This window comes from Macaca mulatta, chromosome 1 (assembly GCF_049350105.2).
Source record: "Macaca mulatta isolate MMU2019108-1 chromosome 1, T2T-MMU8v2.0, whole genome shotgun sequence".
Taxonomy (NCBI): Eukaryota; Metazoa; Chordata; class Mammalia; order Primates; family Cercopithecidae; genus Macaca; species Macaca mulatta.
The window spans coordinates 54,780,397-54,806,439 of record NC_133406.1 but is presented as its reverse complement, the minus strand read 5'-3'; the positions used below and the strand labels follow the sequence as shown (position 1 = coordinate 54,806,439).

The window sequence follows — 26,043 nt, the reverse complement described above, 5'->3', positions numbered from 1 at the left end:
CCCAGCTAATTTTTATATTTTTTGTAGAGACTGAGTTTCACTTTATTGCCCAGAGTGGTCTCAAACTCCTAGGCTCAAGTGATCTGCCCGCTTTGACCTCCCAAAGTGCTGGAATTACAGGTGTGAGCCACCATGCCCGGCCAAGAAATTTATTCTTATACTCAACATTGTGTTTAATGTGTAACAGTTTGTGAGATAAAGAATATTTAATAGAATATTATATATTTAACTCTAAAAATTAAATTTACTGAAATCTGGACTAAAAAAAAATCAGACATATTACATTGCAGTTTATGTATAAAGAACTAGGTTCCTGAATGTATTTAAAAGATGATTATACTTTTATTTGATTATTTCTGCATAAACTTAGGTATACATATACATTTATTAAAATGATAATGATACCTCCTTAAAGAGCTCACCTGTGCCTACTTGTCTCATTATGAAAGGAATCAGTACTTGATCCTGGTAATTACTGTCAACATATTCACATGGACTATTGCTTTAACTAATATAACCTTTTCCTAATAACCCTTTTCTTTTCCTCTGATAGATTTCATCCAGAAAATGCACAAGAATTTATTTCCATTAAGAAGACTAAGAGTGAAAGTTGGAAATGTGATGTAAGAGTTTTTAATTAAAACAAATTAGAAAACCAAAGTAAATGAAATGTCTTTTGGGGAAATAAAGTAATTAGGTTTTAAAGTAATGTGACTTAGCTTATTTCACTTTTAGAATTTTCCTTTTATATAAAATTATTCTAATATATTTTGTAAATTAAGCCTGGTATAGGTTAGTTTTTAGATGATGGACCTAAGAAGTAGAAATCCTAGTTTTTATTTTCATTGTAATCACCATACCATGTATTTATGGTTATATATGTAAACTGTGACATTACTGTTGCACAGAATATAAAATGTTAGACTTTCTCCCTCATTTCTGGGTATGTGTTGTTGACATAATAAACTATCTCAAAACTTAGTGGCCTTAAATAAGTATTTTGATATGTCTCACCCTTTTGTGTGTTAGGAATCCACATTTGGGGCAGGGATTTGCTAGGTTAATTCTTCTGTTCCACTTGTTGTCAACTGAAGTCACTCAACAGTTTTCAGCTAGTGCATGGTCTGGTCTGGTCTGGGGATACTTCCAAAGTGGCTCACTCAAGGCCAGATATGGTGGCTAACGCCTGTAATCCCAGCACTTTGGGAGGCCCAGGCTAGTAGATCACCTAAGGTCAGGAGTTCGAGACCAATCTGGCCAACATGGCAAAACCCCATCTGTACTAAAAAAAAAAAAAAAAAAAAAAAAAAATTAGCTGGGCATGGTGGCACATTTGCTTGGGAGACTGAGGCAAGAGAATCACTTGAACTCGGGAGGCGGAGGTTGCAGTGAGCCGAGATCACGCCACTGCACTCCAGCCTGGGTGACACAGCCAGACTGTCAAACAAAACAAAGTGGCCCACCCATGGGACAGGTAACTTGGTGTTTGTTCCTGGCTAGAATCTCAGCAAGGACTGTTTACCAGGAACCTTAGTTCTTCTCTACTTTGGTCTTTTCTTGAGGCTTCTTGAGCTTCTTTCTATCATAGCAGCTAAGTTCCAAGAGTGAGTAAGTGTTCCAAGAAACCTAGATAAAAACTATTAGACTTTATGGCATAGCCTCAGAAGTCTCTGAAAATCACTTCTACTACATTTTGTTGGCCAAAAAAATCACTCCAACCTGGGTAGATTTAAAGAGAAGGGAATTAGATTCCATTTTTCAATAGGAGGAGTACCATTGTACTTATGGACATCTTTATTCTACAGTACCTCTTAAGTATTTTTTCAGTATTTACATTAATCTTTTCTTTTTTTTTTTTTTTTTTTGAGATGGTCTTGCTTTGTCACCCAGACTGGAGTGCAGTGGCGTGATCTTGACTCGCTGCAGCCTCCTCCTCCTGGGTTCAAGTGATTCTTGTGCCTCAGCCTCCCGAGTAGCTGGGACTACAGGTGCACACCACCACGCCCAGCTAATTTTTATATTTTTAGTAGTGATGGGGTTTCACCATGTTGGCCAGGCTGATCTTGAACTCCTGACCCCAAGTGATCCACCCGTCTCGGCCTCCCGAAGTGCTTCCCGGGATTACAGGTGTGAACCTCTGTGCCCAGGCTAGGTGAATCTTTTTTAAAGGCATCCCTAGCTGTTACTTTTGCCTTCTTTAATCCAAGATTCAATTTATATATACAGCAAAATTCTCACAATTTCTCTGATTTCAGCTTCTAGAAATTGAAGTTAATTATTAATTACAATGTTTGAATCTGCATAAGATAGTGTCTTCCCCTTACTAAGTTTCATCATTCTTGGCTATAAAACATTAATAATAATGCCAATTGCATCTGTCTCACAGGATTATTGTGAGAATTAAGAGAAATAATCCATGAATTACTTAGCATTGTGCCTGGTGTATATAGTATGTGCTATGTCATTATTGTTGGTGCTCTTACTATAGCAGCCTACCTCTCTTTTAAAAAACCTGATGAATGTCAAATTTTTAAAGACTGACCACTTCAAGAGATACACTTTAAAATACTTTTTCTGTGGCTTCTTATTCAGATTTTTATTCAAATATATGGCAATACTGAAAAAAAAGAACCTTTTATTCCTGACATATAAGTGACTAAAAAATAATATATTTCATGGATTTAGAAATTCTGACTAGAATTAAGATAGTATGATTATTCTATATCCCTACTAGAAATGCAAAGAGTTGAAATTCAGCTACCTTTAGTACTAATTTAAAATCATTCCTTACTTCCTCTAGAGCATTTTTTTTCTGCACAATTAGAATTTAGTTTTACTTTTTGTAAGTTTACTGTTGGGAGAAAAGTCTGTTTATTGAATTTACATGTTTTTTTGTTTTTTTTTTCTCATTACAAGCTTAGTATTACAATTTTTAATTCAGGTTCTCTTAACATTTTGTCTGCATTTTAATTTAGATTTGTAAGAAATCTTTTACTCGAAGACCACACTTGGAGGAACATATGATTCTACATTCTCAAGATAAACCTTTTAAGTGTACCTATTGTGAAGAACATTTTAAATCACGGTTTGCTCGGTTAAAGCATCAAGAAAAATTCCATCTGGGTAAGCAAGTTACTTTTTCTTAAGGCAGCCATGACAATTTTAATTATCACATCATGTTGGAGGAGCCTTCTACAGCTGAATTACTCTTTTTCTTCTAGAAGACTTTTTAAGAGTGGTTTTAGGTTCACAGCAAAATTGAGAGGAAGGAATAGATAGTTCCCATATACCCTCTGCCTCCACATATGCACAGCCTCCCCCATTATCAGCAGTTCTTCACCAGAGTGGTACATTTGTTACAATCGAAGAACCTACATTGACACATCATAATCATCCAAAGACTCTAGTTTAAACTAGGGTTCACTCTCAGTATTGTATATTCTGTTGTTTTAGACAAATCTGTAATGACATGTATCATTATAGTATCGTACAGAATAGTTTCACGGCCCCGAAATTTCCCTGTGCTTCTCCATTTGTCTCCCGCACCAACCCCTGGCAACCACTGACCTTTGTACTTTGTTGGATGGTTCATTTTTTTTAGATACCTCATCTACTACTTGAAGATCTTTTTACTGTCTCCATAGTTTTACCTTTTCCAGAATATCATATGGTTGGAATCATACACTGTGTTGCCTTTTCAGGTTGGCTTCTTCCACTTAGTATAGTGCTAAACGATACAATTGGCCCTCCATATCTATGAATTCCATGTCTGTGGATTCAACCAACTGTGGATCGGAGATATTAAAAAAGAAATAACAAAACATAACAATACAACAATAAAAAAAATACACTTTAAAATATAGTATAACAGTGATTTACATCACATTTCCATCATATTAGTATTAAGTAATCAAGAGATGATTTAAAGTTTATGGTAGGATGTGCATAGTTTGCATGTAAATACTATACCACCTTATATAACGGAATGGAGCATCCATGGATTTTGGTATTCCAGGCCATCCTGGAACCAGTCCAGTCCCTCACGGATACCTAGGGAGGACTTTATTCCATTGTCTGGATATACCACAGTTTATCCATTCACCCACTGAAAGATATCTTGGTTGCTTCCAAGTTTTGGCAGTTATAAATAAAATTGCTATAAACATCTATATGTAGGCTTTTTTGTAGACTTAGGTTTTCAGTTCCTTTGGTTAAATACCTAGGAGAACAAGGTCTGGATCAGATGGTAAGAGTATAATTAGTTTATAAGAAACTGTCAAATTGTCTTCCAAAGTAGCTGTATCATTTTGCATTCCCATGAGAATGTCTGTCACTTCATGTTCTTGCCAGCATTTGGTGTTTTCTGTGTTCCAAATTTTGGCCATTGTAATAGGTTTGTAGTGGTATCTCATAGCATTAATTTGCATTTTCCTGATGGCATATAATGTGGAGCATCGTTTTATATGTTTATTTACATCTATATATCTTCTTTGGTGTGGTGTCTGTTAGTTCTTTGGCCCAATTTTTTTTTTTTTTTTTTTGAGACAGAGTCTTGCTCTGTCGCCCAGGCTGGAGTGTAATGGCGCAATCCTGGCTCACTGCAACCTCCACCTCCTGGGTTCAAGTGATTCTCCTGCCTCAGCCTCCAGAGTAGCTAGGATTACAGGTGCCCACCACCACGCCCAACTAAGTTTTTTGTATTTTTAATAGAGACGGGGTTTCACCAGGTTACCCAGAGTGGTCTCAAACTCCTGACCTCAGGTGATCCACCTGCCTCGGCCTCCCAAAGTGCTGGGATTACAGGCATGAGCCACCATGCCCAGCTGGCCCATTTTTTCATCAAGTTGTTTACTTATTGTTGAGTTTTGAGAGTTCTTTGTATATTTTGGATAACACTTATCAGATATTTCTTTTCAAGTATTTCCTTTCAAGCTGTGAATTTTCATCATCTTGACAATTTCTGTGACAGAGGAAAATTTTAATTTTAATTAAGTCCAATTTATCTATTGTTTCTTTCATGGATTGTGCAAAGTTATTGCAAAACCTAAGGTCATCTACATTATTGTGATCCATTTTGAGTTTACTTTTGCAAAGGATGTAAAGTCTGTGTCTAGATTCTTTTTTTTTTTTTTTTGGTCTGGATATCCATTTGCACTAGGACCATTTCTTAAAAAGACTATCCTTGCTGTATTGTATTGCTTTTGCTTCTTTGTGAAAGATTAGTTGACCATATTTATGTAGGTCTGTTTCTGGGCTCTGTATTCTGTTCTATTGATCTATTTTTTTTATTTTTATTTTTGCCAATACTATAGTGTCTTGATTACTGTAACTTTATAGTAAGTGTTAAAGCCAAGTAATGTCAGCCCTCCAACCTTACTCTTCTCCTTCAATGTTGTGTTGGCTCTTCTGGATCTTTTGCCTTTCCATATTAACTTTAGAATCAGTTTGTTGATATCTACAAAATGACTTTCTGGGATTTTGATTGGGATTGCATTGAATGTATAGATCATGTTGTGAAGTTGAGTCTTTCCATGAACATGGGATATCTTTTCACGTGTTTAGTTTTTCTTTGATTTCTTTCATCGAGTTTTGTAGTTTTCTCATATAGATCTTGTACTTATGTTGTTAGATTTATTCCTAAATGTTTCATTTTGGGAGATTGTTGAACTACCATTAGTGAACCTTGAGTATTGGCTTAGGCAAAGAAAGTCATATAAATTGGAAGGAGTACTGTATATGTCACAGTTCTTGGAGATGTGTCAATGTGTTTTTTTGTGTGTGTTGGGTTTTTTTTTTTGTTCCTTTTTTGGATGACAAATGTGCCAGTGGGCATAAGCTGTGCATTTATTCATAGTTGACGTTGCATAGGTTTGTGAGTGCTTAGGATGAGACGTTCTTATTTTGGAAAAAGATAATTTTTCAAGGAGTAGAATAAACTTAATATATTTGGAATTCACTATAGTATTTAATGAAATACCTCCCTAATGCTTAGGCCAAGGTGGAGAGTTGTGGTCTAGATAGCAGTATACTTCGGTAAATTTATGACTATTAATCCCACTAATGAATTTTGTCATTACAGGTAGAGGCCCTCTCCGTGTTCAATTCATTACCTTTGTTAACAACTTAAATAAAAATATACACTTCATTGCTTATGAAATTGATAGATGTCATAAAGCTGGCAAGGGTATTTAATATACTAGAAAATAAACATATTTTAAAAATCTATATGTTATACAATAGGTCATAACAAATTATGTTAAAATTAATTAAGAAATACAAAACTAGGTTGCGTGCAGTGACTCATGCCTGTAATGCCAGCACTTTGGGAGGCTGAAGCTGGCAGATCACCTGAGGTCAGGAGTTCGAGACTAGCCTGACCAACATGGAGAAACCTTGACTCTACTAAAAATACAAAATTAACTGGTCATGGTGGCAGATGCCTGTAATACCAGCTACTCAGGAGGCTGAGGCAGGAGAATCTCTTGAACCCAGGAGGCAGAGGTTGCGGTGAGCCAAGATCACACTATTGCACTCCAGCCTGGGCAACAAGAATGAAATTCTGTCTCAAAAATATAAATAAATAAATAAATAAACAAACAAACAAACAAATAGTTGTAAACTTAAGGGAGTGATCTTTTAGTCATTAAGTCTTTAAGAACTATAAAATAGTTTATCATCCAAAGTACTCACTTTACAGACGATCATAAAGGCAGAGGCTTTTTGGACACAGTGTGAACCAATAATATGATATGATTTACAAAACCAGTGTAGTTTTAAACTATATTAATAAAAGTCTGTTTTTCAGAATTAGGGAAATAATAGTCTGATTTTGAATTGATCTGGAAAATTGCATTCATTTCTGTATACCACATTTAAGATGGATATTGACAAATATATATTTTAGAGATGGGTAATTTTGGTGATGTAGAGTCTTGAAATCATATCATGTGAAAAACATGGTCCTTGAAATATTTTATCCAGGAAAGGAAGATAGAGCAGCTGTCTTCAAATACTTTCAAGGCACTATTGTGCAACAAGGGAGTCTTAATCTTTGTGAGTTTAGTATATAAGACTAGTATATGCTGGAAGATTATTTACCTGAAGCTTAATCTCTCCAAATTGCCTTTACTAAGTTGTTTTCTTTCACAGTATCCAGTTTCAGCATTTCTAAGAAGCCATCATGTAGAAACAGTTTTTATAGTTACCAAACTGTAGTTGACATGTTCTTGATTCTGTTTCATGGGAGAAATTTCTTTAGTTTAGTTCCAAAAAAAGTAGTTTGTATTGGAGAATTGGTGCACTTCTTTCTTTTTGATATGAAAATTTTTAGGTAATCTTTTTGGTCCCACCTTGTAGAAACATCAGAGGGAAATATAATAATTTTTTAAGTGTTAGAACTTACAAACTAACTTGTCTTACACAATAGTTACTTGCCCATCAGTGAAATTATACAAGTATACAAGCATATGCTGAACTTACCTTACTAGCTGTTAGAGTTGTTGAAAAGGGCATTCTTTAGAAGTGGTTGAACTAAAAGATTTTTATGACTTGTTAAGAGATTCTTCTATCATCCTGCAGCATACCAATAATGAGAGAGGTGTTCCAGAAATGTTAGGCAGAAAGGCTTAGCTAACCTACTATCTAATATTTATGGCAGAAAATACACAAGGAAAGTACATTCAACATTCAAAATAGTAAATATTTATGGAACAACTGCTAACTGTATGATCAGCTCAATGTTAGGACCTGGGGATACTATTTCTGCCAAATTAAATTATAGTGCAATAGGTAATCTAACCAGTAAATAAATCATTACATTTTAGTACTGTGTACACACAAATATTTTATAACTGATTAGGTAATTTGTATGATTTTTAATAAGAGTTGACATTTACTGGGTTAAGTTGACATTTAATAGAAGAAAAAGTTTAGTAAGTGTGGCATGATGTGGAAGTGGAAGTAGAAGACTTTCTAGCCAGGCTTGTTTTCTGAGTCTGACTTAGCCACTTACTATGTGATCTGGAACAGCCTCTCAGACTTCCAACTTCCTCTTTTGTTAAAATGAAGTTAATACATACTTCTTAGATACTGTTGTGAGGATTAAAAGAGTTACTGTATAAGTGCCAAATGTAGAGCCAGGCATGGTTTTCATTCTCTTTCTCTGAATATGTTGTCATTTCAAGTATTATAATTTTCAGTCTTTCCAAGACCTTTGAGAAATATGGCTTGTGACATAGTAGCTTTGCATTTTGGGCCACTATTATTTCAGAAAATACACCGAATAGAGTATTCTTATGAGTATTTTCTGTGTTTGTGTGTGTACATATGTTTACATATGTATGTATACATGCAAATATAAAATACACAAAGCAATATTATATATATAGAGAGAGAGAGCTTCTTTTGCATTCCATCTCTATGCTTCTGTTCCCTTGTATCACTGTATACTTTAGATAAGTGCATCATGCAATTTGGTGTATATCACAAGCACTTGGAGACCTTATTAAAATGAATTTCCCAGAGTATCTGATTGAGATAGTTCTGGAGTATGGCCCCAAATTTGTATTTGCGTTTGGAACTTGTACAATTTGCATTTGGTACAAGTTCCCAGGTAGTGCTGGTGCAAATGATCTAGATATCACATTTTGATAACATCTGCTTTAGGTTATTCAAAACAGTACTCATACTGTCTACATTAGGAATATATATTCTGTTAAATCAGGGGGAAAGATATGTAAGTAATGCAATCTGAACAGTTAAAGGAGAAGAATTTTTAATATATATGAATATATATGTGTAAAAGTTGTAGTTTGGCTTTTAAAAGTCAGATCTTGGCCAGGCATGGTGACTCACGTCTGTAATCCCAGTACTTTGGGAGACAGAGGTAGGAGGATCACTTGAGCCCAGGAGTTCGAGACCAGCCTGGGCAACCTAGTGAGATGTTGTCTATAAAAATAAATAAATAAATAAAAGAGGAGAGGCTGAAGTGGAAGGATTGCTTGAGCCCGGGAGGTTGTTTAAATAGGTTTAGCCACATGCAAAACTGGATATCCAGTATAGGAAAAAAATGTAGTTGTTGTTTTCTTTGAAGAATCCTCATAAGTAACTGAATATTGAAGAGAATGCTTCATTTCTTCCTTTGCCCAGCTGAAACCTCCAGCTATACATATAGTCATATTTTATTAAAAGTTTTACTAGTAGATATTTCATTCTTTGACTAACCACATATTTTGCATAATAACCTTATTTTGGCACTTGTATTTACTTCACCTTTATTTTTCAGCTATGTAAATACTGACTTTCCTTTTCTCAATGTCTTAGAGCCTTTTTTTGGTTCCGAAGAAGTGGAGAGATTTTTCATAATATTTAACACAGTGCTTGATGTGAATTAAGAATCAATAAATACTTGTTGAATGAGTTAATAAATTAGTAAAATGTTTAGAGCCATGGAAAATGAAATGTTAGAGATTTTAAATGAGAATACGTTAAAGATACTAATGTGTAAAACACATGGAAATTTACCCAGATCTACTGTGGCTACCAAGCAATTTTGCTTATAGTTATATTTCTGAATTTCAGTGTCTTAATTCTGTTTTCTTTCTATTGTGCTATTATGATTAATTCATTAGAATTGTTTCTTCAGTTTGTCCTTCCATATACTGAGATGTCTTCTTGCAAATATATAGCTTCTGTATTTATTAAACTTCTTTTTTACGCATTCTTTGTCTGTCTTAGATTTTGTCAGTCAGTAGAACCCTGTCTTGTCTCCAGTTGTTTATTTGGTAAAATCATAGTGAAATTCCAAATCCAACTAATGTCAGTATTACTATGAGAGGCCTGGGCTTAATTTTGTACCACCAAATAGAAATATTTCCAAACTATGAACTCTCTTAAGTCCTCCATTTGTTCTTCCAAAGTTTTTTATTACGCACTTTCCCAAAAACTTTAGTATGCAGCCATTTCTACTTTGTTCCAGTCTGATTTCAAATAAGGAATTGGCCATTTCAATTTGTTAACTCATTAGTTTGTTCAACATTTATTGTCTGTTAGATGCTGAGCCCTATACTTGGTTATAGGGATATGGAAATGTTATTCTAGGAATAAACAACGTAGAAGAGAAATTGCAGTGTATTATGACATATGTGCCAACAGAATAGGCATGAACTTACAGCATACCTATTAAATTTAACTTAGTATCTCCTCTTTAAACTTTAAATGCACACTCTTTTTTCCTTTTTAGGTCCTTTTCCATGTGATATATGTGGTCGCCAGTTTAATGACACTGGAAATTTGAAACGTCATATAGAATGTACTCATGGTGGAAAGAGAAAATGGACTTGCTTTATCTGTGGAAAATCAGTACGAGAAAGGTGAAGAATTATCTGCACACCCAGAAACATCCTAGTACTATCAATGAATATGATTTATAAGCATTAGGGTAACGTAAGACACAACATGCATGAATTGTGCTTTAGTTTGAAATATAAGGAAAAAAGGAATTACACAAATGTTATGGAAGATGATATGGAGTCAAGATTTGCAGGTTTTAGATGGATGATTTAATGTACATATTTTATGTCTTTCTGAAACCCCACTAAAACTAGATTAAGGGTTTTTGTTTGTTTTTTAAAAAGAATAAGCTACAAAGATAGGGACAACAGAAATGTAACAAGAATGACACAGATTTGGAAGCTATAAAACAGATGGATCAGTGGCAATTGACTTAGCAGATCTAAGAAAGACAAACCCCAAAGTGGAAATGCAGAAATGTGAGAACATAGTTTACATCACAGAATCTGTGGCAGTATTAGGTACCTCGGAACTGGGTTGAAGGAGAGGCAGAACAAGGAGCACTAGATTAAAAACTTTAGAAGTTTTAGAACTAATATCATTGGATTCTCTTCCACCATCTACTCATGCCATTGCTAGTAGACACCTGTCCCTCTCCCAAGAGTATTGCTAGACCAAAGTATGCCACATAGCTACATGATGGGGTATATTCTGCATGCTGAAAGCAGTGATCTTCAGGCCTTATCTCTGCAAATATCTTGGCTTTTAGATTTTATTCTCCAGGCAGCAGATCCGAAGTTTGTTTCCTGAAAATCTGAGCACCTAAGGGCAAATGTATTCCCTAACAAGTGGTACATCCAGATCACCTACAGTGAAGGCTGAGTTATCAAGACCATCTATGTCCTTTGCCCTTCTCATCAACTTTTTAGCCTATCATACTTAATCAAGAGCGGATAGTCAAGGATCATGATACATAAGAGGAAAACCTTTTACATAGAAAATAGTTTCCAACACAGAGAAACAGAAAAAAAAAAAAGTTTAAGGAAACAGATTATTAACGAAGAAGAAAATTTCAAAAGAAGTAAACAATTACTTTTTTGCCTCAGTTGAAGATACAGAATCCATTAAATGAGAAAAGCATGATATATAAAAGGATCACTCAAGGAATAATTTAGAGCTCTTAGAAATTCAAAGCATGATGGCCAAAGTATAGACTCAACGAGAGGGTTAAAGGACAAAAAGTAGAGCAAAAGCCAGCAATATAAAATAAGGCCTAGAACATTAAAGGATCAGGCAAGTCTAGCATCTGAATAATAGGAGTTTTAGAAAGAAATAACAGAGAAAATAGAGGGGGAAAAATCACCACTGAAATAATTCAAGATGATTTCCAGAGCTGAAAGGTATGAGTTTGCCAGATAGAAATGACGTATCATATGCTTAGATGAAAATAGACCTGTACCAAGGTACATCACTATGATATTTCAGACATGGGGAACAAAGGGAAGGTTTTCTGTGCTTCTAGAGAGAGAGAAAAGTCACATACATTGATTAGAACTGCTTGGACTTTTAACAACATCAACACTAGAAGTAGGACCATAAAGTAGTACCTGTAAAATTCTGAATGAAAATAATCTTCAACCTAGAGCTCTGTTCTCAACTAACCAATAAAATCTCAAGACAGAATAAAGATATTTTCGTGGTGCCAAAAAATAAGCTTTTAATGTACTCTTTCTCATAAAGCTACTGGGTGTGCTCCACCATTTGGGTGTGCTCCACCAAAATGAGGGAATAAACTCATAAAGAGGAAGACAAGGGAAATAGCTATAACATGGGAGAGAAGCAAAGACAGAACACAGGAGGATGGTGAAAGAAGATCCCAGGATGTCAGGTGTACAGCATATGTAATGGGTGGACTGTTAGTAGTATGACCCAAGACATGATGGGGATTATTGCCACTGTCCCTGCTAGCATGTTTCTTCTTTTAACTAGGGAACAGAATGCTAGAAAGGTCTGATTTCTTACCTGTACTGTGCCTCTGTCTAGTACCTCTGTGTGCTAATAAGGTTCCTACTCTTATACTTTATGCCCTTTTCCTTGATTTAACTGAGGATACTCATTTCATAGAAATGTCTTTTTTCGAGCTCTCCATGAGAATTAGAGGCAGGTCATGGTAAACTTAGAAGGAAAATATATAGAGCAGCCTACTTATTTTGACTCTATTTCTGCCAGACTTTCAGTAGCTGGTCTATTCTAGCTCTGCCGGATACTTCAAGTATGGTGAAACCTTTGTTTTCCAGTACTTTTCATCACTTTAATTACTGATGTGCCAGAAGGAGCTAGACTCTGATCTGGAGATCCTGTTCGTACTGTCTTCTGGGCCCTTTATCTAATAGTGACAATATTGTTAGGTTTGTGCTTGTTACTCAGGTTTTCAAAAGCATATGATATCTTGTTTAGTTTTTTATTCTTTATATATGTATTATTTCTGAGGGGGGTGGTAAGGAGAATGAGATCAGGGAGGAGTAGGGGTAGACATTCTAAGGTACTAGTAATGTTCTTATTTTGCATATAAGTGTTTACTGTTCTTTAAACAGTACTTATAAATTTTTTATACTCTGCAGTATATAAGAGTTTTATAATTAAAAAATGAGAAATGCCATGTTCTTAAAATAGCAGATACTATGGTCAAATAGGAAAGTCAGTATACTATATGAAAACATTTACGCATTGATAAATTATAAAGTTTATTATATATATTATACATTCATTTTTCCCCTTAAAGATCTTTCTGTAAAAAGAAAAAGCAAACAAGGCAAAACAAGAATCCCAAAGATAACCTTTCTATCTTTTACTACAACTATTTAATAGGTAGAGATCTGGGAATATCTTTAGGGATATTTTCCTCAAAGCTGGGTGTAGCTACAGACTGTCATATTGGTGGGCCTTGTAGAAGAGCACCATCTACTGGCAAAACTCTACTTTTATTTCAGATTCATCCTTTAAACTTACTAGGTATGAGATTGAAATAAAAACCAAGTACAGTCATGCGCTGCTTAATGATAGGGCTATGTTTGGAGAAAAGCATTGTTAAGCAGTTTTGTCATCACGCAAATATAGAGTGTACTTATGCAAACCTAGATGGTATAGCCTACTACACATGTAGGCTATGTGGTTTAGCCAGCCTATTGCTCCCAGGCTACAAACCTGTATAGCATGTTACTGTACTGAATATTGTAGACAATTGTAACACAGTGGTAAGTATTGATATATTTAAACATACTTAAGCATAGAAAAAGTACTGTAAAAATGGTATAAAATATAAAAAAGTATATATGTATTTGTGTAGGTTACCAATCATGAGTGGAGCTTGCAGGACCAGAAGTTTCTCTAGGGGAGTCAGTGAGTGAGTGGTGACTGAATGTGAAGGCCTCAGGCATTACTGTACACTAATGTAGACTTTATAAACACTGTACATTTAGGTTTCACTAAATGTATTAAAATTTTTTTCCCTCAAATTAACAGCAGCTTACTGTAACATTTTTATTTTATAAACTTTTGATTTTTTCAACTTTCTTATTTATAGTAACACTTAGCTTAAAACACAATTGTACAGCTGCGTAAAGATATTTTATTTTATATAAGCTTTTCTGTATTTAAAAAAATTTTTTTTTTGTTTTACTTTTTAAACTTTTTTTGGTTAAAAACAAAAGACACAAACACAAACATTAGCCTAGGCCTACGCCAGGTCAGGATTGTCAGTATCACTGTCTTCCACCTGCACATCTTGTCCCACTGGAAGGTCTTCAGGAGCAGTATATGCATAGAGCTGTCATGTCCTATGGTAACAATGCCTTCTTAGAGAATACCTCTCGAAGGACTTGCCTGAGGCTGTTTTACAGTTAGCTTTCTTTTTTTTAATAAGTAGAAGTAGTACACTCTAAATAATGATAAAAAGTATAGTAAATACATACCAGTAACATAGTCGCTTATCATTATCAAGAATTACGTACTGGACACAATTGTATGTGCTATACTTACATATAATTGGCAATGTAGTAGGTTTGTCTACAACAGCATCACCACAAACATGTGAGTAACGTATTGTGCTATGATGCCACTAGGTTATAGGAATTGTGTAGCTCCGTTGTAATCTTACGGGACAACATTGTTTATATGGTCTGTCATTGATTGAAATGTCATTATACAGTACATGACTATAGTAGTGATAGCTAAAAGCCTGCAGAGGTCAGTCATATTTCCCTTTTGCTTTATTTCCCCTTAAAATAACTTTGTCCATTATTACTCAGCACTTTAGATATGTGGGGAAGCTTTGAAGGTTAGAACTGTAGGAATTGCTAGTGATGTACTTTGAGGAGTAATGGTTTCATAGTAGCCCATCCAGGGCCAGTGGGGCTGGAAGACTTAGGAACAGCAATAATTATATTCTGTATATAGGTTCCTTTTTCACATCAGCACCTGGAAGTTAGAAATACCTACAACATTTTATTTGCTTTACAACATTTTTTCAACAAATACTAAGCACATATTTGGAAGAAATAGTACTGATAAACTGGATTACTTCAATATTATTAAGCCCTCTCTATCAAAATTCAGATCAATTTAATTCAGTGTCATAATGAGCATTTTAAAATTATACTTCTTGAAAGTCTGCTTTACTTGTATAATTAAATCTCTGAGCAAACCAATGGCAAATGAGGCTGAAGTATTTTTTGTTTTTAAGGAGAGAGAGCTATAATGAGCATGTTTATATACTAGTGAGAATAGTAAAGGACAAAATTATTGTAGGAGAAAGAGGAGAGAATTGTCATAATATCAGTTAGCTTGAATACCTTTCTAGTAAGTTTTCCACAAATCTATTTACTATATACATTGGCATTTTAAAAATCTTTGAATATACATATTTTAATGCAGAACTACTTTGAAAGAACATTTGAGAATCCATAGTGGAGAAAAGCCTCACCTTTGTAGTATTTGTGGGCAAAGTTTTCGTCATGGAAGTTCATATAGGTAAGTAAAACCATTTTTTCCCTTTATTAAGATGGAATTATATCTCTATTTTAGTTCTATTTTCTTATTATTCTCTATTTAGTTCTATTTACTTTGTTGAATTGAAACATTTCTTAGTCCTTATGATATGCAAAGTTGTGCAAAGTTGTGCAGAAACTTTACTGTTTGGATTTTTTTTTTTTTACTAAACATTTTATTATCTTTATTCTGTGGTATAAAATATTATTAAATATTTTCTCACACCAAGTTTGCAGAAGGCTTTACTAAGGCATTATTTAAATATTTATTTCATTACTTTTCTCTGAATGAAAATTCAGTTAAACTTAGTGCATTTCTCCACTCTTTACTATCAAAGAATATTTTAATATAAAAGGCAAAACAAAAATCTCCCTATTCTCAATTTTCCAAAGTCTTTTGTGCATTAATAATGATTATATCTTATTTAGTTATTTTTATGGTTGAATCCTTGACCATATTTGCAGTTTATGAAAAGTTTTTTCTAAATAAATAATAATGTAACTAATTCTGAAATGTGTGTACAATTTTAATTTTTATTAAATTGTTCTTATATACAAGGCTTTAATGTATACACTTTCATTTATTGTTTATCTTGTTTTAAGTTTAAATTGAATACTTCTCCTTTAGAGGTAGTCTAGTCAGTTGGTCTTGGTAAAATCAACACTTATTTTGGCAATTTGCAAAGGAAAGCTATTCCTTTCATTAGAATATGTAGAGAGATGGAGGCTCCAGAGATAAAATTCATTCAACTTAAACTAATCTTAATAATCTAAGCCTTTTATACTGTCTTTGGGTGACTATAAAATGGGCCCCATTTTGTTCTATTGGTGTGAAGAAAAGCAGTAAAATGTAATTTTCATGAAGTGGAGTTCTTATAAAAGATAGAAAATGATTAAATATCAGTTTGTGGTTGATAACAATTATCTAGAATAGGGCAAATTCTCCATTATTTGCTGTATTACTCTGTTTTCACACTGCTATAAAGACATACCTGAGACTGGGTAACTTATAAGAAAAAAGGTTTAATTAACTCACAGTTCCGCATGACTGGGGAGGCCTCAGGAAACTTAAAATCATGGAGGAATATGAAGGGCAAGCAAGGCACGTCTTACCTAGGTGAAGCAGGAGAAGGAGAGAGTGGGGGCAACTACTAACACTTTTAAAGCATCAGACCTTGTGAGAACTCACTGACTGTCACAAGAACAGCATGGGGAAACTGCCCCCAAGATCCAGTTGCCTGCCACCAGGTCCCTCCTTCAATATGTGGGGATTACAATTTGAGATGAGATTTGGGTGGGAACACAGAGCCAAACCATATCATTTACTGTATCGTTTGCTATCATGATATGCTTAGTCACTTGTACACTTACTTCATTTGTCTGATTCTAATTCCTTTCTGATTACTACACTTTTGATATTTTTGAGTCTTGGTCAGTCAGCTAAATAATAACCTTAGACATTTGATAGATTCAGTGAACCAGATTTAGGATCTAATATGATGGGAAGGAATAATGTTGAAAAGTGGTTTGAGCATATACAAATGTTGAAATGCTTTCTTGAAAGAGATGAGTAGGGACCTGGGGTCAGGTGGTAAAAGACTGAAAAGGACTCTGAAGGTCATAGAAATAAAGCCAATAATATATGAGTAGTTGAATAGACAGCCCAGTTTTCATTGTTTATTCATCATTTATTCATTATTGAGCTTTTCCCTTCTGTGTCACCAGTTTTAATGGTGTTCAATTTTTTTTTCTTTACAGACTTCACTTACGAGTACATCATGATGATAAAAGATATGAGTGCGATGAATGTGGAAAAACATTTATCCGTCATGATCACCTTACAAAGCACAAAAAAATACATTCAGGTATACCGTGTTTTGTAATGCTAGTTCCAAAATCCTTTTTAAATACCTGAAAAGAACATCATATGATGTTATGTTTATGTTGGCTATAAGTTTAATAATTTGGTTTATGCTCGTCACTTCTTTGTAATTCTGGTTCTAAAACATTTTTTAAAAACATCCAAAAGGGACATAACTTTATGACATAGTCACTGTAATTTTAATTATTTGGTCGCCCTTTGTGACTGTAAAGTGTAGTTTAAAGTTTAATTTTAAATAAATTCTCAAAATTTGCATTTTGCATATTACATGGATATATCTAATAATTGCTATTGACACTTCCCTAAAGGGAGAAGCTGTGATAATATTTCTGATTTTGATTGGATTTGAGAAGTTGGTGAAACTTACATGTTAAAAGGGAAATGATTAAAATTGGGTGTTAAAAGTATATGTTATAGTGAATTTTGAAACTCTGTTTTTGGAGAAGAGTACCTTAATAATCCTGACCAATTTCAGATCTTTATACTGTATAATTTTTATATTCTGGGGATTTCTTTCGTATTTTCCTCTCAGATTGATGTTCAGGAAGTGCTAAGAGAGCCAACTCTGTGAGCACAATAATGGGAAAGAGCCATCTCTATGAGCACGGTAGAACAGGTGATTATTATTATTATTTTAAACATAATTTTTGAATATAAAGTATGCAACAGATAGTAATTATTTTCTGAAATGATCTCAGTGAGGTAGGTTGCAGTTGTTATCACCACTTCTAAGATATACTAAAAATCAGATGACTTTTTCCATTGGAATTATGCCTTTTTATTTTTAGGAGGAGAATTCTTAATTTCTAACTCAGAGGCCACATGCCTTAATTGCACACTGGTATTGAGACAGTGATTGTTTTTTTTAAACCAAGCCTTTGTAAGTAAATGTAAGAATAGAGATGAGAAATTGGACTTATGTCGAATTTTTCATTATATTTATATTTTGGCTCATTGCAAACATAAGAAATCCTCACAGATGAAAAATCTTTTAAAAGTACAAAGATCTGAAAATGTTTGGGTCCTTTTTATAAACAGTAAGACAGCCTCATCTTAATGTGTATCAATTTGAGGTGTTTGATATATATATATTTATTTTTTTTTTAAATGCCTAAGTTTTGAAGTAGTTTCATTTATCTTGCTCTGTTACGTTGAAAGGTATGATTTGAAGTATACAGCAAAAGGCTATTGATTCTTTTTCCAAGCGGGGAAAAGATTCACATCCATGAAATTAAGCATAAATTTTTGAAGAAAGTTATTTGAGTAAGGAATATAGAGCAAATAGTGCAGAATAAAATGTGGCTTTACTTTCCTGTTATATTTGACATCATGTGATCTTACTGTTTGATAGTTTATTTCTGGGGATAAAAACCTGAAAGGTATATTATAATCAAAATATTTGGGTCTTTATTTTAAGGTGAAAAAGCTCATCAGTGTGAAGAATGTGGAAAATGTTTTGGTCGTAGGGATCATCTCACTGTTCATTACAAAAGTGTACACCTTGGAGAGAAAGTGTGGCAAAAGTAAGTGAAAAAGCAAAATGTTTCATAATTTACATTGCCTAAGTCTCTGAGGAAAGTTGTAACTTTTTAAATTTACTTTGTTTAATTGAAGTTAGGTTAACCAGTTGTTTTTCTCTACATTCTGTAGCATCTCTATGGACCTAAAAGAATTCAGCAAGCATATTTTTTCCTCCTTGTTTTCAGTTAATTCAAAGGCCAGGAAGGTGACATGCAAGTTAACAATAATTAATAAAAAATCTTAGCATTTGGTTGCTGAGGCTCTTTGAGAGCTAAATATACTGACTATATATTATACTTAATAAGACAGCAATTGTTAGGAAATGTTTGCAGTCAGAATTTAAACTTGTTTCTAATCATACTAAGCATTTAAAATATTATTTTATTTAAAGGTGGTATGTGCTATCTTGAACATCAGCTTTTTAATATAATTTAGATATCCAAGTTTAACTGAGGTTAGTTGCTAAGTGTAAAACGTTCAAGTAATTCATGTTTTTGGATTAGGCATTTGGGCAAATGATAAATAACAGACATGTTCTAAAGTGCCAAGAGACTTAACTTAATAGTCCTGCGCATGATTAGCAAAATGTACATAGTATATATAAATGTAGTAAATCAAAGACCAATTTAAAGAGTAGTAGAAAGTGTTGATTTGTAATCATTTTTTACATTTTCATGTGTTGGTTTATTTATTATTTATTTCATTAATTTTGTTTGATGATTCACTCATTGAATCAATGTATTCACTGAACTCTTGTATTTTGTATATGTAAGGAATGATAGTATTTGCTGGGATATAAAGATATGCTGTTTAAAAAAGGAAATAGTAACTTCAATTCATTGTGCAGATAGACTTAAAACTACAGGCTCACTTACTCCAAAGGTCCTGTAACTTTTTTTCTTCATGATTTCTTTATAACCTTACAAATTATTTGGCTTTTAGATATATAAATTATATAATAATATAATATGAATATATTTTAATATATTAATATATCTTAATATAAATTATAATGTAAGATAATATAAAAATATAACTTATTTAAATAAATAATTTGAATCATTAGAAATAAGACATTTTCAAATATTAATTCATTTGCTATCATATGCTAACATAAATAGCGATTTTTTAAGAAATAACTACAAAACAAAATATTAAAAGAGCAACATTATTTTACATTTTTATAAATCTCTCATGGCTTAATAGAAGACTGCAGCATTGTCATAGCTGTTGTGATATGTTATGTTGGTTGAAGCAATGAAGAAAACCTAGCCTTACATAGATATGTAGTTTGAAAAAAGAGGAATATTGTTAATAGTCTTCTCAGGTAATTATAGATATTCCTCTTTATTACTACACTAAAGCTAAACAAGTGGTAGTTTCCTAAAGGTAGTTGTAAGGTGGAATGTGAAACAGGATTAATGAGGTTTTCACACTCTATTACATTCAATCTCTTGGTCTCTTATACATTGAATGGATTTTTTTTTACCATGCATAATTTTGTAAGATCATGTGTTTGTTATTGAGAAAATATGGGCTCACTGAGTTATGCAGATTTTCCAAATGTTAGCACATTTCACAGCATACTATTAACAGATCACATTTGTTAATATTGCCTCCAGTCTCTCAGAAAGAAGTACTGGAAAGCTGTCAAGATCACAGTGGTAAATACAAGTATTCCAAAGTTCTTATATTAGCTTGAAAGCTCAGATTTTATCATTGATAGCAAACATTGGTGGCTGTTTGTCTTGAAGTGACCAGCTCACTTCATTTCATTTTTGAGAGGTGCTTTTCCTTGAGATAACCATCATGTTTTGGTATATAGTAGAAGTGCTTCATGTGTACTTCTCATTTTATCAGAGAATATTTAAAAGGCCAAGGCCTGAAAGGGCAAAATATAATAAAATCAGTAATCTTACTCTTTCATTACATTTTTTTCTTTTTGTGACTATATGGTAGTAAAGAATACAATTATTAGTAAATTTTAATACTACTGCTTTACTTAGAGCTAAGTAAGATACTAGCAGTGTACCAGCAGTTTACCCACTGTTCCGTTTGCATCGTAGTGTCAATGTCAGCATAGTTAAAAAGGCAGATAATGTCTTATTATTTTGAAAAAAATGTTGATCTTGTGGACCCTGTGAAAGGAGTTTTGGGACCTACCATCACCTTTTATTTAACAGGCCTGTGGCCCTGTTGGCTGGCCTAGATAATTGAGGAACTAGAATCTGTAGACTCTACTTTTTTGCAAAGACTGGCTAATGGTGGTAGATCTAGAATATGGAGCCCTATGTATCATTTTGTGGAACTTGTGCTTCATTCTACATGTTAACAAGCCAATGAAAATTTTAAACAAAGGAGTGACACTGCTGGATTTGTATTTTAGGTATATCGCTTTTACTGATGTATGGAGGTTGGATTTGTGATGGATAAGTCCAGAGGCAAGTATATCAACCAGTTAGACAGCTGTTATAATCTGAGAAAAAGATAATGAGGGACTAAAGTCAGGAGTTGCATTAGTAATGAAAAGTGATATTTATTTGAAAAACATTTAGGCCCTTGTTAGCAATACTTCATGATTGACTTCGGGGAGTAAGGGAATAAGGGCAGTCATAGATGATTTCTATTTGCAAGCCTGGGTGGATGATTCCAGCCACTGAGATAAGAGAATAGAAGAGATGATTAACTTATAGAGGGAAATGATGAATTGTTTGGTGTTTATTGACTTTGAGATGCTCAATATAAATTGTCAACATAAAATTTGATGGATAGTAGTCTAAATCTCAGGAATGAAGTTTGGGCTATGGATAAAGATTAAAGGTTGTGAGCATATCAAAGAGTGCTAAGGATTAACACCCCTCCAACCAATTATTTTTCTAATCTTTGCTTCTAAACTTTTTTATGGTGACTACTTCAGTAACCACTTCTTCACATTCCAGTCAGTGTGGCAATCTGACCTCTGATCTTATTCTGCTCAAACAGTTATCAGTATGACTTCCTTGTTGCCAAATCCAATAGGCATTTTTAAGTTCTTTTTTTACTGACATCTCTGCTTCAGTTGGAATTGTTTATGCTCTCCTTCCTTGAAAATCTATATGGCTTAGCATCCATGTGATAATGACAAGATATATTTTCATAGGGTCTTAGCCATGCAAGGCCCTACAGAATTTATCCTAAGTCCACTGTGAGGAAGTTAAAGTGTTTTGTGCATATTTGTGTTGAAAATATCACTTTGTTCATAGTATAGAGCAAGGTTTCTCAGCCCAAACACTGTTGACATTTTGGACCAAGTAATTCTTTTCCTGTGTGTTGTAGGATATTTGTCAATATGCATGACTTCTACCCATTATATGCCAGTAGCACTTATTCTCCTATACCCAGTTGTGAAAAACAAAAACGTCTTCAGGCATTGCCACATGTTTTATGGGGGCAAAACTGCCCCCAGTCGAGTACTGCTTCCTCTTTCTCTATGTGCCCATGTATCTCTGTTTATATTTACCATGGATATGAATGGAATAAGGTAGACCAAGCATTATTCCATAACTCCTGGTTAGGAGTGTTTTGCCAGGGTTATTACTGACAACCTCAATTCACAAAATCCAAATTATCTGTGTAAATGTTTGTTTCAGGAGTTTGACACCAGCCTGGGCAACAAAGTGAGACCCTGTCTCTACAAAACAATAAAAGAAAATAAATTATCTGGGTGTGGTGGCATGTACCTGTAGTCTCAGCTACTCAGGAGGCTGAGGCAGAAGGATAGCTTGAGCCCAGGAGTTCAAGGCTGCAGTGAGCTATTATGATGCCGCTGCACTGCAGTCTGGGTGACAGACCAAGACCCTGTCTCTAACGAAAATAAAAACAACCATCTGTTTCATCAAGTAGAATTAAGTTCCTATAGGAGAGTCCTTTGCGTGTTGTCTTATAAATGTTGGGTTGGATAAATTGAAAAATGAGGGACATTTGAAATCCTAGGCATAGTATGTTGCTATTTCGTATTGGTAACAATGTTCTAAACATTTCCAGTAAAACTCAATGGGTATGTTAAGAGCAAACTGTTTTACAGAAGATTAAGTAGCCCAAGTTTGATTTAATTATTTTGCCATGTATTCATTCCATATGAATTGCTTCCAAGGTGAGATGATGTGGCTTTCTCAATAACTGCCACTTAAATAATAATTATTTTATAAATATCTCAAATTATCACAATACAATTTTCAGTTGAGAACTGTTAATTCAGACACTTCTTAGGCACTATGCTGTGGTGCTTACTAAGTTAATTTTTTTGGTAACTTATTGCTTTATTTCTGTCTAATATTTTATAATAAAAATAAAGGACTAATTTCATTTTTAAATTTAGGTATAAAATTTATTTTATTTATAAGTTCAAATTTACAATTTTTTGTTAGGACACAAACCGATGAGAGCAATTCTACCCTTTTGATAAATGCAGGTTTTGAAATTGCTGCAGATGCTTTTTAATCAGCCTGAGCATCTATTTTTTAAATTTAGTTAAGGTGTAATTTACAGAAAGTGAAATTCATTCTTTTTAGTGTATAATTCTGCAAGTCATGTAATCATCACCACAATTAAGATATGGAATAGTTTCGTCACCACAAAATTTCTGCCATGTCCCTTTCTAGATAGCTCTTCATTTCCCCTTTATGCCACTCTTGATCTGTTTCTATCCTTACAATTTTTCTTTTTGTATATTTGGATAGCTAGTAATAATAAAAGTTCAGTGACTTAAAGCAGTTGAAAATCTACGGACCTCTTTTTATAGATTCGTTTGTTGGATGTAACTGGAAGAGGAAGAACCAGAGGCAAGCTCAACACATTAAAAGTATTTCCATGTTTCTTTGGAGTTCTTTACTTTGTTAATGTGAGAATAATATATATAGTTGTAAATGAATTTGCAACTTATTTTCATTATGTTAGTTATTAATATAATTGTTAATATTGTCAGTTATTAAAATTATATTGAAAAACTCAAATCTTTTTATTTTCTTAGATATAAAGCAACATTTCATCAATGTGATGTTTGTAAGAAAATTTTTAAAGGCAAATCAAGTCTGGAAATGCATTTTCGAACGCATTCAGGTAAATTTTAATGGGTAGTTCATATATATATATATATATATATATATATATATATATATAAAATGTGTAATCAGAAGTAAAATATAGGCATTTAAACTTTGTTGTTCTTGGTTAAATTTCTTTGGATTTCCCCATTAAGAGTATTACTTATTATGTTGAAGTTCATGCCCTGATTGAACAATATACTCATCTTCTATTCTCTGTTATGTAAGCTTCAATACTTTTAAATATTTTATAAAACTTGAGAAAAATTCATCCATAGGATATTTAATTTTTGTAATTTTCCCTTTTCTGATTGTCTTACGGTTCTTCTTTATTTCGCTTTCTGAAGGCTTTCCTTAAGTCTTCAGATTAAATTCCTTGTTATCTTTTATTCTCTTCTCTTTTCAAAGAGTAATGCAAATATGACCTCATTGTCTTGTTTACCAAGTTACCATCGTGTCGTTTTCCTTTTTACATAGCCAGTCATGATTTATAGGTAGTTATATTAGAATGCTTTGCGTCAGCTGCCTTCCAGAAGTTGTCATTTTTGAAATCTTTCCTTTTTCTCCCTTGGGAATGTTACTACAGTTTGAAATACAGAATATGTTAGATTCTTTCTTATATATTGTCTGAAGCCTTGTTTGCCTTTACAAATAAATTAACATTTTTAAAACCTTGTTTTCCTTAAGAAACAAACCCATTTATGTATTTATGCCTGCTTTGTTTTATATTCAATTCGGATTTTGTCAAGCTGCTATTCTGGAAGAGAAAAATAAGTGATTTCATAAATATTAGAATGGTAAATAACTGAATTTGGGCAATATTAGTAGCAAATAGTGGCAGTAAAGGATTTACTACTGATACAGTGCTGCTGTTAAAAGCAAAGTTAGACACCCCTCCAAAAAAAAAAAAAGGCATAATTTGGGGGAGCATAAATAAAAGTGTAAAATGAGGAAACAAACTTAATGGTATCTTCCATATCTTTTGCAAATAATTAACCTAAAGAACTCATGACTTGAAAGAGATGGTGAACTTATAGAAAGTTAATTTCAAACCATAAATGATTTAAGAATTGTGTACAACTTCAAGAATTTTTCCAGAGTAGAAATTTAGTGCTGGCTATGTTGCATCGAAATTTTTAAAAACACTGATTTATAGTTATTGGTTGGTAGCCAGGGACAGTGTGGAACATCACTCTCTGGATATTTCACAGTTAATTGGAATTAGAAGACAAGTCTCTCTGTCCTTCGAAAATTGAGGACATGGCCCGGAACGGTGGCTCACACCTGTAATCCCAGCACTTTGGGAGGCCGAGATGGGCGGATCAGGAGGTCAGGAGACCAAGACCATCCTGGCTAACACGGTGAAACCCGTCTCTACTAAAACTACAAAAAATTAGCCGGGCGTGGTGGTGGGCGCCTGTAATCCCAGCTACTCGGGAGGCTGAGGCAGGAGAATGGCGTGAACCCAGGAGGCGGAGCTTACAGTGAGTCTAGATCCCGCCACTGCACTCCAGCCTGGGCGACGAGACTCCGTCTCAAAAAAAAAAAAAAAAAAAAAAAAAAAAAAAAATTGAGGACATGAGCTCTGTGATGGAATAAGACAAAGACTATGGCTGTTATGAAATGAGAGGGAACAATATTAGAAGGCAAGAGTCAGCAAATACTTGTTGAGGGCTAGATAGTAAATGTTTTAGGCTTTGCAAGCTAATAGTCTCTGTCACAATCCTTCAGCTCTGCTGTTGTGGTTTGAAAGCAGCCACAGACATTGTGTAAGCAGATGAAGCATGCCTGTGTTCCAATAAAACTTTATTTACCAACTCCCAATCTAAAGTGACCAACAGTCTACCCAGACAGGACTTCACAGAGTGGCTTTTGCAAGAAATGGTCGCCATGTTCCCAAGTCCATTTTTGAGATTTATAGGTTCAGAAACTCAATTTTATCTGTGCATTGAGAGTTGTAAGTATTGTGAGTAATTCTTCACAGTAAATACTGGGAATAGATTAGCCAGAATGTCATTAATTTACATTCTAGAAAATGAGATATTAATGTTTACTAGCTAGGGTGTCTTTATCAAGGAAGCAGAATTGCTGAGTTTATTAATCAGAAGGAAAATTGCCAAATGTAGAGATAGAGTAAAATTAGATAGTAATTTTGTGGAATAGTTTATCTAGGAAATGGTGAAGGATTTTGAACCATCCTTACCCTCAGCAGGTGACCAGAAAA

The 26,043-nt window shown here is 33.8% G+C and overlaps 1 protein-coding gene across 1 annotated transcript in view; it reads left to right on the top strand.

Annotated features, from left to right (window-relative positions):
- The window catches only part of ZBTB41 (zinc finger and BTB domain containing 41), a 48,584-nt gene that overhangs the window by 9,843 nt on the left and 12,698 nt on the right, over window positions 1-26,043 (top strand). The window contains exons 4-10 of the mRNA XM_028851730.2: window positions 554-623; window positions 2,976-3,123; window positions 10,241-10,370; window positions 15,223-15,318; window positions 17,094-17,200; window positions 18,635-18,740; window positions 23,747-23,835. Of these exons, the coding sequence (XP_028707563.1) occupies window positions 554-623; window positions 2,976-3,123; window positions 10,241-10,370; window positions 15,223-15,318; window positions 17,094-17,200; window positions 18,635-18,740; window positions 23,747-23,835 (746 nt within the window). The remainder of the gene's footprint in view (window positions 1-553; window positions 624-2,975; window positions 3,124-10,240; window positions 10,371-15,222; window positions 15,319-17,093; window positions 17,201-18,634; window positions 18,741-23,746; window positions 23,836-26,043) is intronic.